Source organism: Octodon degus, unplaced genomic scaffold (assembly GCF_000260255.1).
Source record: "Octodon degus isolate 3935 unplaced genomic scaffold, OctDeg1.0 scaffold00141, whole genome shotgun sequence".
In the NCBI taxonomy this organism is placed as follows: domain Eukaryota; kingdom Metazoa; phylum Chordata; class Mammalia; order Rodentia; family Octodontidae; genus Octodon; species Octodon degus.
The window spans coordinates 1,703,372-1,716,600 of NW_004524717.1; the positions used below are offsets into that span (position 1 = coordinate 1,703,372).

The 13,229-nt window shown below is 48.4% G+C and overlaps 1 protein-coding gene across 1 annotated transcript in view; it reads left to right on the forward strand.

Annotated features, from left to right (window-relative positions):
• The window catches only part of Frmd4a (FERM domain containing 4A), a 320,985-nt gene extending 309,192 nt beyond the window's left edge, over positions 1 to 11,793 (forward strand). Inside the window, exons 22-24 of the mRNA XM_004641746.2 lie at positions 23 to 553; positions 3,710 to 3,806; positions 9,698 to 11,793. Coding sequence (XP_004641803.2) covers positions 23 to 553; positions 3,710 to 3,806; positions 9,698 to 9,800 — 731 coding nt within the window. The 3' untranslated portion in view covers positions 9,801 to 11,793. The remainder of the gene's footprint in view (positions 1 to 22; positions 554 to 3,709; positions 3,807 to 9,697) is intronic.
• The last annotated feature ends 1,436 nt before the right edge of the window (positions 11,794 to 13,229 follow it).

Below are 13,229 nucleotides of genomic sequence, written 5' to 3' on the forward strand. Positions count from 1 at the left end.
GTGGGGGAAGGGTGCGCGGGCGTGGGCGTGGGCGCGGGAGCGGGTGTGGGCGCGGGCACGGGCGGCGTGTACCTGCACAGCCAGAGTCAGCCCAGTTCGCAGTACCGCATCAAGGAGTACCCGCTGTACATCGAGGGCGGCGCCACGCCTGTGGTGGTGCGTAGCCTGGAGAGCGACCAGGAGGGCCACTACAGCGTCAAGGCTCAGTTCAAGACGTCCAACTCCTACACTGCTGGCGGTCTGTTCAAGGAGAGCTGGCGTGGCACGGCAGACGAGGCCGACGCAGGCCGCCTGACTCCGTCGCGCTCCCAGATTCTGCGGACTCCGTCACTGGGCCGAGAGAGCACGCACGAGCGGGGCCGCGCCGCCGTGTCCGACGAGCTGCGCCAGTGGTACCAGCGCTCCAGCGCATCGCAGCGCGAGCACAGCCGCCTGTCACACGCCAGCTCCGCGTCCTCGGATAGCGGCTCACAGCACAGCACCTCCTCCCAGAGCACCTTCGTGGCGCACAGCAGGGTCACCAGGATGCCCCAGATGTGCAAGGCCACGTCAGGTGAGCAGAGTGGCCTGGGCGCCACCTCTGGGAGGGAGGTCTCTGGAGCACGGCCTGGAAGGCTGGCATTCCCTCGTCCCCCTGCACCTTGAGGCCCAGCTATAACTCTGTGGTGCGATCAAGGGTGAGGACTGCCACATGACTGCCCCAAGCAGAGCAGAGCGCCTGCAGTGCATCACACTGCGCGCGTGCTTATGCCATTCAGGAGCAAAAGGCAGCAATTATCCATGTTGCTGGTACATGAGAGAGTGCCTGTTGTCAAGCAGGCGTGTCAGTTTTAATTGATACACAGACCAAAACAGTTGCTCCTCCTGCAGTGGGGTCTGGTGCTTAGACCTTGCGTGGAGGGAGGGGAGCCAGGGATTCCTGAGACCTTCCTGTCAGATGTGGGAGACCCCAAGATTGGTATCCCTCCCATTCTAACCCTGGTCTTGCACCATCATTCCGGGGTGGAGCTAACACTCTCTGTTCCCTTGTGGGATGCAAACCGCTCCTTCAAGTAAGGACAGACACCCAAGAGCACTGTTTCTGGTGCTCTATCCAAACAACGGTGGATCTTTCGGCCGGTGAAGAGAAACTCTAGTAGGTTCAACACCCATTTTATAGTTCAGAAAGGAAACCAGGTTGGGGGTCAGGTTAGGTCTTGAAGCCCCGCCCCCCAGGTGGGGACAGACCTGAGGAAGGAAAGAAGGGCACGTGGGCTGGTACCTGCAGAGGTGGCTCTTGACTGATCTTTGCTGGCGGTGACATTACGACACTGCCACAGGGTAGGCAGTGTTTTCAATACCCTGATGTTATAGCTGAGAATTTTCATAATCCAAATTTGACTTATGCATGAGACAGGGTCTCGCTCTGCAGTTCAGGCTAGCCTCTAACTTACAGCAGTCCTGCCTCAGCCTCCCGCAAGTGCTGGGATTATAGGTGTATGCCACCATGCCCAGCTGTCCTATTGCTTTGTACTCAGAGTACTGACCAATCGCTGAATCAAGTTTTAAAATGGAGCAAACCATTCTTTCCCTTTGGAAGTTCCAGCAGTTTCTCTGTGAAACAACAGTGACCGTAATCGGCACTGATTTCACAGTTAGTGTGTGCTGCTGTTTATACACTTGTTTGCATTGTTTGCACTCACACCTCTTATACAGGAATGAAGGGTTGTTCTGCATCCTGTTTCCTGTACGCAGAGAGAGTGAGAAAGATTTCGAGGTAGAAATGATGAACACTTTAAGAATAGAATGGGAGAAAGGAGAGGAACTCCAAGTCAGGAACTGAGTCACTTAAGTAAAAACACAGAGCAGGCAAAGAAGAGTCACTGAAAGGCTGTGACTCAGGGTGTCTTCTGGGACTGTCTTAGTTACTTTCTCTTGCTGCTGAGACAAAATATCCAAATTCCAAAGCTACAGGAGGAAAGGCTTATTTAGCTCAAAATTCGTAGTGGTTTCAGTCCATAACCAGCTGGCTGCAAGGCAGAGTGGCACATGGCAGAGGGGCAACCATTCATGGCATTGGAAGGCCACAAAAGCAAGGAGAGAGGGGAGCAACAAGCCTCTTTGTGTCCCTTATATGGTATCCAGGCTGCTGGGATTAGGGCAGTGCCAATCCAGTCAGTGGACTGATCAGCAACCACCCACCCTTAAAAATCCCAGCACCCTTAATCCCAGCATTGAATCATGAATCCATCACATGCTCTAGATTCAGCTGCTTCTGAAAAAACCCGTCTAAAAGTGCATGAGGCTTTGGGAGGACATCTAAACACAAAGCGTAACAGGCACTGAAGGAAGTTCTTACAGTCTTGAAGGATGAACTGGACACCCGGCTCCACCAGGCCCCAGGCTTCTGCCTTCACCCTGCACTGACATTTCCATGTACCAACAGCCATGAGTGTACCAATGTCCTGTAGCCTTTTTCATGTACCTTCCTTGTCTATAAAATTAGCCCAGTGTGTTGTCCACTGACATCCTAAGAGGATACGAGAATAGGTACACTCTGGGTACCATATAAAGGGCAAAATGGGCCAAGAAAAGTGGCCCACATCTCAAACGTGAACTACTCCAGAGGCTGAGGCAGGAGGATCACAAATTCAAGTCTATCCTGGGCCATTTAGTGAGACCCTGGCTTAAAATAAAATAATAAAGAAGGGCTTGGGATGTAGCTCGGCAGTAGCATTCTCAACTAGCAGCTGCAAAGCCCTGTTTCCATAATATTGCCGGGGTGGTGGGGGCTTAGGAGGTTGGCCCTGACACTCTTAGTTGAAACAGTCCAGAAGTATCAATGGCAGGGGATAAAAGTCCTTATAGTCCAGCCGAATTGTAGAATTCATCTAGTTGATTGGCTTTACTTGAAAAGATTAGGCAGCTCTTTTGGAACCTATTTCAAGCTGATAGTTTGATAATTTAAAGACGCTGCACCAGCGTGAGGATGTAGCCCAGCGGCAGGTCGAGCACCTGCGCAGCGTGTATGAGGCCCTGGGTTCTGTCCTGGGACCAGAAAATATTTTTTTGTTTGTTTGCTTGAAAAAGAAGCTGTATGTGAGTTATGAGAAGGAGCCCACGACCAAGAAAGCCGAGGGCGCATCCAAGCACGGGAGCGTTTTCTCCCTGCTGCATTCCCAGCTAGGCTCCTCTGTTGCCCGCACCAGTGCATTCCTAGCAGTTGGGCATGGATGGTCTTCTAGAAGTGCTACTACCCATTTGAGGTGTACAGAAGTAGCAGCCGCTAAGCCTGAAATAGCAGAGTGCAGGCTTCCAGGCCTTTTCGGAGGCTTTTCCGTAAAGAGAAGCAAAATCTCCGCCTGCAAATGCCCTGAGCTGCTCCTCCCTGTACAAGCCTTGCCCTACCTCCCTTGAGGCCCTGTAGTGGCTTCAGGGTCTTTGTAGCAGTCACTATCTCTGTGGCCACTTCCTGTAGCAAAGCAGGGCGTACAGGATCCCCGGGTAGCCCTAGTGCAGGTGCATGGTGCTGGGCAGAAGGGGTGGGATGTGGAAGAGAAGGGCACAGAGTTGTCTCACCACTGTGCTTATGGCCTGGGACTACTGCGACCTTGCCATGGGGTCCCAGCCCTCACCACTGGATGTGGTGACCCCTCAGCCCCGGGTGGTGTAGGTCCTTCACCTGGTCTGACCCTTCTTCTCCCTGCCTTTCCCCAACACCCACCTGCAGCTGCCTTACCTCAAAGCCAGAGAAGCTCAACGCCGTCGAGTGAAATTGGAGCCACCCCCCCAAGCAGTCCCCACCACACCCTAGCCTGGCAGACTGGGTGAGTCCGCCCTCTGGGTCTTCCACCTGGCTCTTCCAGCTTCTAGACTGGTCAGCCAGGAAGAGTCATTCAAATCCTAGTGACAGAAGAACAGAGGTGTGATCACTTGCTTCCTTCCCTTCAAGAGAATTCTGGGTGAAGTGTCATCACCTTCTAACCCACTCCTTTTGCCTCACTTTCCTTTGGGGGGTGAACTTGGTGTGCTCTATTGAGACACTGGGAGGTGGAGCTGGAAATGGGATTATGTTTCTTTAGTCAGAATTCCACACAGCAGTCAGTTGAGTTGAGATAATGCCCCAGCTGATTCAAAATGCCAGACAAGACTGTCAGAGGGAGCAGAGAGCAAATGAAGCCCCTCCTTGTGCTCACACTGGGCCGATGCTGCCCAGGCTTCTCGCTGTCTTGATGATCATGGTGCAGCTTAAGAAAAAGGCTTCTGTCCGGGCCACAGACCTGTTCTTTATCAAGCACACAAAGGGGACCAGGGATGCTGAGATCATCAGGCAAAAGGTGCCCACAGAAAAATGAAACGATGTCACTTCTTTCTGTGGCTGTAGGTGTAGCCTCGAAACTTACCACCTGCATCCAACTGGGATGCTACAGCCTGCCAAAGGGTCCTGTGGACCAGGTGACTGCTTTGTGCTATAACATGTGCCTCCCGTGTACACTCATTGCTACCACCTCTGAGTGGATGCCGCATTCTAGCAAACTGTTGATTAGAGGAGCAAGGTGTCCCCGTGTCCAATATGATCCTCCACTTCCAATTTTCTGAAGCATCCGAGGAGACATCTGGGAGGAGCTGACGGCTGTCTGAGCTGCACTGTGAGAAAACCACAGGTGCACAGTCAGCCCCATGACTGCACTTGAGGCTCCTGTGCCTGTTTCCACTCCTGAGTTTCTCTGTCCTCATTTACACCAGGCTTTCTCAAGTCCTAGTCTGTTACGGGGATGTGGGGAGCTAACGTTTATTGAGCACTTGCTGTGTATGGACAGGCCGGATGTGCTTCTGATGTCCACGAGTTCATCCACTCCTCACTGCCCCCTGGCAAGAAGAATATCTGTGTCTTTCAATTTTATAGCTAGGGACCAGAGAATATAACAGCTTTGCCCCAAGTCACATCTCTGGAGGCTATGACCTCAAGCTTTGTCCTTTTCCACTGTACCAGTGGTCCTTAAAATGTGGACATTACACTAGCACTATGAGGCCCAGTTGCAGTCTTCTCAGAAATGAAAATTCTCAGCGCCCTTACTGAATCAAAAACCCCTGACATCCTGTTAAATGTGGCAGCCACAGAAGTGTCCTGTGCTGCCTCTCACTCTCACTCCTGTTGAATGAAGAGCATCTACTGTGCCAGCGTTAGCGCTCTGAGGTCCACTCCTGCGCCTCTTCCTGTCTTTGGCAGCACCTACCCCCTTGTCCCTACAGCATCCATTAACAATACTCACGCTGCCCACTCTCACCAGCACTATCCTATGACCAGGCAGCCGCGGCAAGGCTGAGTGCCCAGTGGTCTCCCTAAGAGTCACAAAAGAATGACACACTAAAGAATTAAGAGTGCCAACTCATCCCAGCCCAGTAGGCCACTTCCGATCTCTAAGTACTTCTCCTACTCTCCAGGTTTCTGCATCGTGCCCAGTCTCCTCTGATTCAAATACTTGGTTGACTGACAACATTCTCTGGAATTTATAATCTCTCTCACACTTAAACTGGCCTTGTGAATTGCCTTTTTCACTGTTTGTAGTTCATGAGGACTCAAGAAGACAAATTTAAAACAAAGCTATTTGAATCCCTGAAAGTAACTTTTGGCAGCTTGAGCTGAATTATCATTAACACACAACAATGTCTCTGTGAAAAGAAAACGAGACCATGGGGAAAGAGCACCAACACTTGCCTTCCTAATGAAGCTGAAGAGGTCATTAGATGCAGTAATGGAGATGGGGACCGAAAGTTCTTTCTGGCTCAGTTTTGCACTGACACCTGATGTGTAATCCAGGGTCTTTCCAGTGTGACTAAGCTACTAATTATGTCTGTGTTGATTCCTCTCTCTAACATGACCTCTCTTCTCTTCCTCTTTTGCTCTCCTTTATTCAGAGAAGCGACAGCAAACTCACCCATCATGGATGGGTCTGAGTCTCCAACTCACCAAAGTACTGATGCATAGAGGTACCGTAAGGGAATGCTTTGTTCTTACTGCGCATGCGTTTGCAATTCCACCTGTGCTGCTGATGTGTTGCCTTTACCCATGTCGTAGTTTCCAGAAGGAAACATCTCAGGGATGTGGAATCCATTGTGTTTATGTCTTATTTCTAGTTCTGTATGGAACACTGTTTTTTCCTATGTTCTTACATCAGCTGTTCTTACATCAGTCTCAATCCTACTTCCTACAAAGACTCCCCAAAGTATGTCAGGCCTTCCCAGCCTCTATATGCTACAGATATTTGTAGAAATTTTTTGCTGGCTTAGTAATCTTCATTCACGAAAAGGGTCGCTGTAATCTAATTTGCAAAGGGCTAAAGTCAGAATGAGTCGATCCAGAAGCACCCAGATGCCATTTATAATTGAATCTTGCATTGGATGGCAGCCGTGGGCTGTGCCAAACACTGTAGAGCCCTCAGAATGTCAGTGGATCAGCACCAGTGCTGCCTGAGAGCCCCTCGTAGTGACTCCTGGGCACCCCTCTGGTTACAGAACCACGTGCCACTGAATTCACACGTCGCTGACACATGGTCTGATTCCCAACCCTGGAGTCCCTAAAGGCTGAGTGACTGATTGCATGGTATTGAAATTGAATACTGTTTCAAACGATACCTAAAAAGACCAGGATACCATGCACAAGTGGTAAAAGGTTGTAAGTTTATTAGATTAAAAATAAACTCACATTCCATATTATATTCCAGGAACCCTGTTAGAGACTGCAGTTTCAGTTCAAGTCACCAATCTGGAAATCTATCAGAACAGGGAAAGGGGAATACGAAACAGCTACATGTATATAAGGGCTTTGTGAAGTCAAAGGAAGAGGCTAAAGGGATTCAGCGACGAGAGGACTCCCTTCGGAGGCTGTGCTCCATGACCCTATGGCTGCCTCAGGAACAGCAGTCTTGTTTCACTATAGAGAAAGAGCAGAACTTCAGGCTGAAAAGCAAGTTAGGACAAGATTACCAACAAATCAGGTGTGAGTGATGTACATTTGCCAGGTGGGGATGAGGAAAGCAGGGCCCAGGTTTGAGAGGAAGCCGGGCAGCTCACCCCTTGGTGGAGAGCAGAGACCAAGGGAGGGCAATATCATGAGAGCAGCAGGTTCTAAATAAAACAATCGCTATGTTCTCCTCCAGTCAGGACAGAATCCTCAGGGGAGGGTGCTGGAAGTGAGGAGAACAGTGATGAGAATTAGGTTGCTCTGAAGGACTGCTGTTGAGTCCAGTCTTTTCAAATGAGTGCTGAGCAGCAGTACAAGCCCAGGACAGGTAGGACGGGATAGATCTAGAGGCCCCCCTCACCCTGGCTTGGTGACCCCTGTAGCACAGGTCAGCGTCCACCCAATTGGTTTTGTGAGTTAAATATTATGTCTCAATTATTAGCAAGCCGTGACTTGCTCAGCATTCAATAAGATAGGAGGATGAGCTTTTTTTTTTTCTTTTCAAAGTTTTATTGATAAACATATAGCAATGAGACAGTTTCAAATCAAATCGAAAGTACAGTTTCAACAAATAATACACTGCATATATTCTTCTTAGTGGTTAATTGCTGTACAGAGGATGAGCTTTTGATGAAACATACACTCACAAGGCAATTTATAAAATATGTAATAGTCACTTTGTTGCACTTCATCTTCACCCACCTCCCACCTCACCCGCATGGGTTGAGCACCTGTGAGCCGAGGACTCCACTCACTGTGGTGGGTGTGGCCTGGCCATCTGCTCAGATCAGAGGCTTCTCTCAGCCAGCCCCTATGGATAGATTTGTCTCAGAGAGGTCTGGACCACATCTGTATCCAGAACAAATTCCTATTTCTAACAAATTACTTAAATGTGCTGGTACTAGCTGCACATCAAAATGAGATTAGCTCAGCAAGCTTAAGCACCTAAGAGTGTGACGGTAGGTGTAACTGGGAAGGCAAAAGTGGGCCAGGGCTCCAAGTTTCCTTTCCATCCAAAGCTCTGCTCCCTGCTCCCAGTAGCTTCACACATAAGGAAACAGACACCCGTGTAATTTCCTTGCTATCTCTAAGCAGCAACTGTGGCTAAGGGCTCTCACTGGCAGACCAGGGACCCATGCCCACATTTGCAGCAGTGAGGAAAGGGCCATGGCAGTTGGGGGACTGACCCCAGAGTAATTAATGTGTGGCACCTAAAGGGCCAGCTAGCTGTCCTTTCCCTTATTTCCTCAGGTCTTTGGGTGCATTGTGAGTCTGGTCTGGTCTGTCAGGAGGATGAGACTTTGCAGGTGGATGTAATAGAATCATCCATTTATCACCTAAATACAAAACTCCCATGGCTCGTATTATAACCGAGGGCCTCAGTACTTCCACTTCTGAAGCCACCTTTAACAGAATCAACCCAGTGTATTTACAATGATCCAAGCTCAAGCTTCTCGCTACAATCTACTGAAAACCACAGATGCCTTGGAATTTTCTCATTTTCAGTGGTCTGTTTTGTTTTGTCTTGTTTTGGGACAGATGAGAAACATCTGCAAAGTCCATTCATTCATTCCTAGACAAGTCAGCCAGTGAGGCAGAAAAGATGAGCACAACTGATTATTTTCAGTGTAATCTGGCTCATGAAATTGTTTAAGATATACTTTAAGCTCTTTAAATCTAAGTTTACTGATTTTTATTTTTTTTATTAGTATGTGTTCACAGTATACAATGTCCACATTGTTTGTGTGGAGTTGAGCCATGAACGTGACACTCATTTCCTTTGAGCTTTGTTGGATTGGGGTCTGTTCCCAGTTGTCATCCCCAGGAGTGTCCCTAGCACTGACCTTGGAGACATCCACATGCAGGGAAGGCATTGGAGGAGCTGGTTTGGGATAGATGGAGAGAAGCTTTTCCCTAATAGTGATTTCTAGAAATAATCATTGCTTCTACATACCTATGTGTTCATTTCTGAATTTTTAGGAATTATTTTTACCCAAACTAGTGGTGACACCTACTTGTAATACTTTTTAGTTTTGCAATCCTTTATTTTGTGGTATAAACTTTGCTGTGTATTTTATTTTTGATGCCAGGGATGGAACCTAGGACCTTGGGCATGCTGACACGCTGTACCGCTAAGCTACACACCAACCCTCGCTGTGTATTTTAAAGAAATGCTTTTTTACAATGAAAAATACATGGATTTAGACTAATGAGTGTCAGGACTCAGTCCAGACTGTCACCTCACTTGCACTACAGGGAAGGCTCACACTTAGAATATCCTTCTGGGATGGAATAAAAAGCCACCCATGAAATCTGGACCCCTGGGGTCTGATAGTGATGACCCAGTCACTGTCCTGGTGAGAAGCCATCATGAGGAGCACAGTCAGCTGGTTGTGGCTGTCCCTGAAAGTCACAGGGGGACCTCAAGCACCCCCAGACCAACTCCCACGTGTATGGATAGAGTTCTGGTGCCAGGGTTCTTGAGGTTCCCTGGTGATTCCAGGATGTGGCCAAGCTTGGACACCACCACATTAAGAGTTAGCCTGCATTCTCCTCTGTCCCAGACGCTCGGGTGCCAGGGTTCCCCTTTGGGTGGACTCTCCTTCTGTGCATGCTCTGCTAGGCGCTTTGGAGAGTGCTAGTGGCGCTCCCTAGCAAGAGGACCACTGGTCCCAAGAGGCCTGTGTGAGGACAGGTGGATGCTCTGCACACAGGCCCCTCTCACTGTCATGTCTTCCTTCTTGGCCCCCACAGGAGCTACAACGACAGCTGCTTCCTGGATTCCTCCCTCTATCCAGAACTAGCGGATGTCCAGTGGTACGGGCAGGAAAAAGCCAAGCCCGGGACCCTCGTGTGAGCCAGCCCGGCCCATCTGACCGCCTCGACGCCATTCTGAGTCACCTCACTGCCTCTCATTTGCCTTACCCAGACGCACTGTCACCTGCACCAGCTTCGGCCCTCAGCACTTTGTTTTCTCCTCGTTTCCACATCCCCTTCGCCCTCAAAAACCTGACTGAGGAGACATTCTGGAAGGTTCCGGTCCCACTGTGTGTCCCTTGGCTCTCTCATCCGCAGAGGGCCAGACAGCAATCCTCACTGGCATGTTGGTGGCTTCCCCCAAGCCAGGAACTGTCAGGGAAGCCGGCTGGCATGACATTTCCTGTGGACAAGCAGCACAGGCAGAGAACTCAAAGGAAGGCTGACCTGACCTGTCAGCCAACCAGGCACTTCAAGGAGAGGATGCCTTGCTAGGACTTCTGTCCCCCACCCCGGAATATCCCTAAGTGAGTCGGCTTGGGGGCATTGGGAGAGCAAGAAAGCTTAACACTTCAGAGCTGCATCGGAGGATCACAATCAGTTCTATGCTGCCAAAGATTAAACAAACAAAAACAAACAAAGACGAGACCAAGAAGACGACTTCCTTTACACAAGGAAATGTCTTTGACATTCTAAACTATTTCTCCAGGCCACAAGGGAAGTAATTCAGCCGCCTGTAAATCACGTCTTCTCCTGATGCAGCTCCCTGACAGCCCACTCTTCCCCCGCACCGTGAAAGCCTTGGAATTCAGCCCCGGGGACAGTGGCAGGAGGGAGTTGGCTGGCTTTGTGCACTCAACATCCCCATCTGCCTGGACACAAAGGAGAACAGACCCTGGGGAGGAGCCCTGGCTGTGCAGGGAGCTCAGCCCCCACCTGAGACCCTTTGGGGAGCCGTAGTAAACACAAGGTGATAACTGCCAAAAGTGGTCTCTCTTATTAAAACAACCAGTAAAAGTGTAACCTATTTTCTTGCACAAGGCATTTCATTTTCTTCTGTTTTATGGGAAACCAAGGGAAAAGCACATTGCAGTCCATACAAGTGTTTAACTGTTGTGGCTCATTTTATGTTCATTAGCACTTGTGTGACAAAGAGCTTAGATTTAACTTCTCCTGTGTGTCACTTATTCAAAGAACCCAACCATGCCCTTAGGTAGAAAGATCTTACACGTGTCTACTAGCCGGCCAGGCAGAGCAGTGTTGAAAAACATCAGCTCTCCAAAGCCCTACAACAGTGGCAGTCACTGTGCTTCATCCCCGGGGTCTGCAGACACCCCGAGAGAACACAGGAAGCAAGCTCCTGGGCAGGAGCTGCTTGTTTACATGTGTTTTGAGCTAAGCTTAATACACAACCCGAAAGCCATCCATCTTCAAAGGCCTCAAAAGTACTTTTCTAATAACAAGTGCACAATCTGAATTGGGTCACTCTCAATGGCACATAAAGGTCTCCGTAGAGGTAGCATGTGGTGCTCCGTGGCCACATCGGGTGGAAGGGTCCTCCCTTGCTACGACTTCCTATTGGAAAGGTGTTTGACAACAGCTACAGGAGTCAGGGTGGAATAGGTTTTTGGAAAGCATAACTAAATTTAGCTGTGGCGTCAAAAGGAAAAGGGGTGTTTTTCATGTATGGGTAATCCAAGAATTACAATAGATGCCACCACACCAGGAGGCTTAGAAGGGTCACCAGAGGGAACTCATTAACCATGCTGCTCCTTCCTGTGCAGCTTGGAAAGCACTAGGAGTTGAGTGGGACACCTCATAGCAGGGGGGAGCCCTCACATGGAGAAGAGGGGACCAGGAGGGTCACACATCCTCCACCGCTTCTCTGCAGGAGGCAGGACTGTGTGTCCTAGAACAGTCCACAGCTGGGCTGGGGATTCCAGTGTGCAGAGGGGACTGCTAATCCCAGGACACTTTAGGGGCAAAACTGCAGGAAACAGACATTGGTTGCTGTGTTACTAAGTGAATCTGGGGCCTGACTTACTTGGCAGGGGGGAAGGTATGGCTTTTGACAGAGCTCTAAAGAGCAGATTTGTTTTGCGGGTGTCCTTGGAAGGGTGACCTTTCCCCATTTGTAAGCATTATACGATGTTTTCTTTTTTTTTCCTTTCCTCAAAGGAAAATACATGAATAATCAGACTGCAACAGGAAAACAGTCAAAAGGGAATGGGGAGGTGACCGGCTTAGTCACTGTAGGTTGTACCACATGCACAGGGACTGGAAGTCAAGTGTGCAGTCAATCGGATCAAGCTTTTAGCCCAGTTCATTAACAAGGATGAGAGACAGGAATTCCTCCAAAAAATTTGGATTATGTTTTAGATTTGAGGGGCAGAGAGGAGTGGAGTGGGAGAAGGAATTGCAGTTCCAGCAAACATCATGATAGTCTGGTAGTCAAGACGGAGATTAAGTAAAACAGGTTTTACTGTTTAGCTGTGTTCAGTAATAGAAGATGTACATAGTGTTAGTCCTTTGAGACTAACAGAATTACTAAGGATTGATGTGGTGGGAAGCGCTATAGTTATGTATACAAGCACTTGCAAACTCTTTATATATCCCTATTTCTTTAAAACAAAATAAGATGAAATATGAAGTCCCAGGTCTGATATAAAGCCCCTACTGGATTCTTCGGATACCTATAAGAAGTTGCCTGTTTCACCCCAAAGCCTGGTGAAGATACATACAGCAGACTATATTGTGAGCCAGATTGTTTTGTTTTCATTTTGTTATATGCAGGTGAGTGTTGAAACTGTTAAAATCCCAATCTGTTTTCATTCAGTATTAGTTTAGTTCTAAATATAGCAAACCCCACCCAGGTGCTATCTGACGACCAATTACTGCTTAGTTAACTAGGTGTAAAGTTTGACATATCCATTAATGTCGATAGTTTATTACAAGTTGTGTAAAATGGACTCTAATACTGGGAAAAGATTAGGTCACTCCCAAAACTGACTGTAGAGCATGTAAAATGATTTTACTGGGTTCTGTTCCGCTGTCATCAATGAAAAGAGATGTATGTTGTAGACAAAGTTGCAGAATTGAAAAGAACTCTGCTTTTAATTTATTCTTTTTGTATTAAGAATTTGTACAGCACCTTTACATTTTGCAAAGCAGTGCTGTCAACACTTATTAAAGCATTTTCAAAATGAAAAAGATTCCAGTTGCCTCTTGGAGATTTTGTTTCTAAATGATAAATGCTTAATCATGATCCAGGAATTTATAATTTAGGTACCTGCATCCTCATTGGTTTTTTTGTTTGTTTGTTTGGTTGGTTGGTTTTGGTACTGGGAATTGAAGCCAGGGGCACTGTATTACTAAGCTATATCCTATGTCCCCCTGCCCCCCGGCAACACACACACACACACACACACACACACACACACACACACACTTTTGATTTCGAGACAAGGTCCTGTTTGTGCAGGCTGGCCTCGAATTTGAGATCCTCCTGCTTCATCCTCTGTAATAGCTG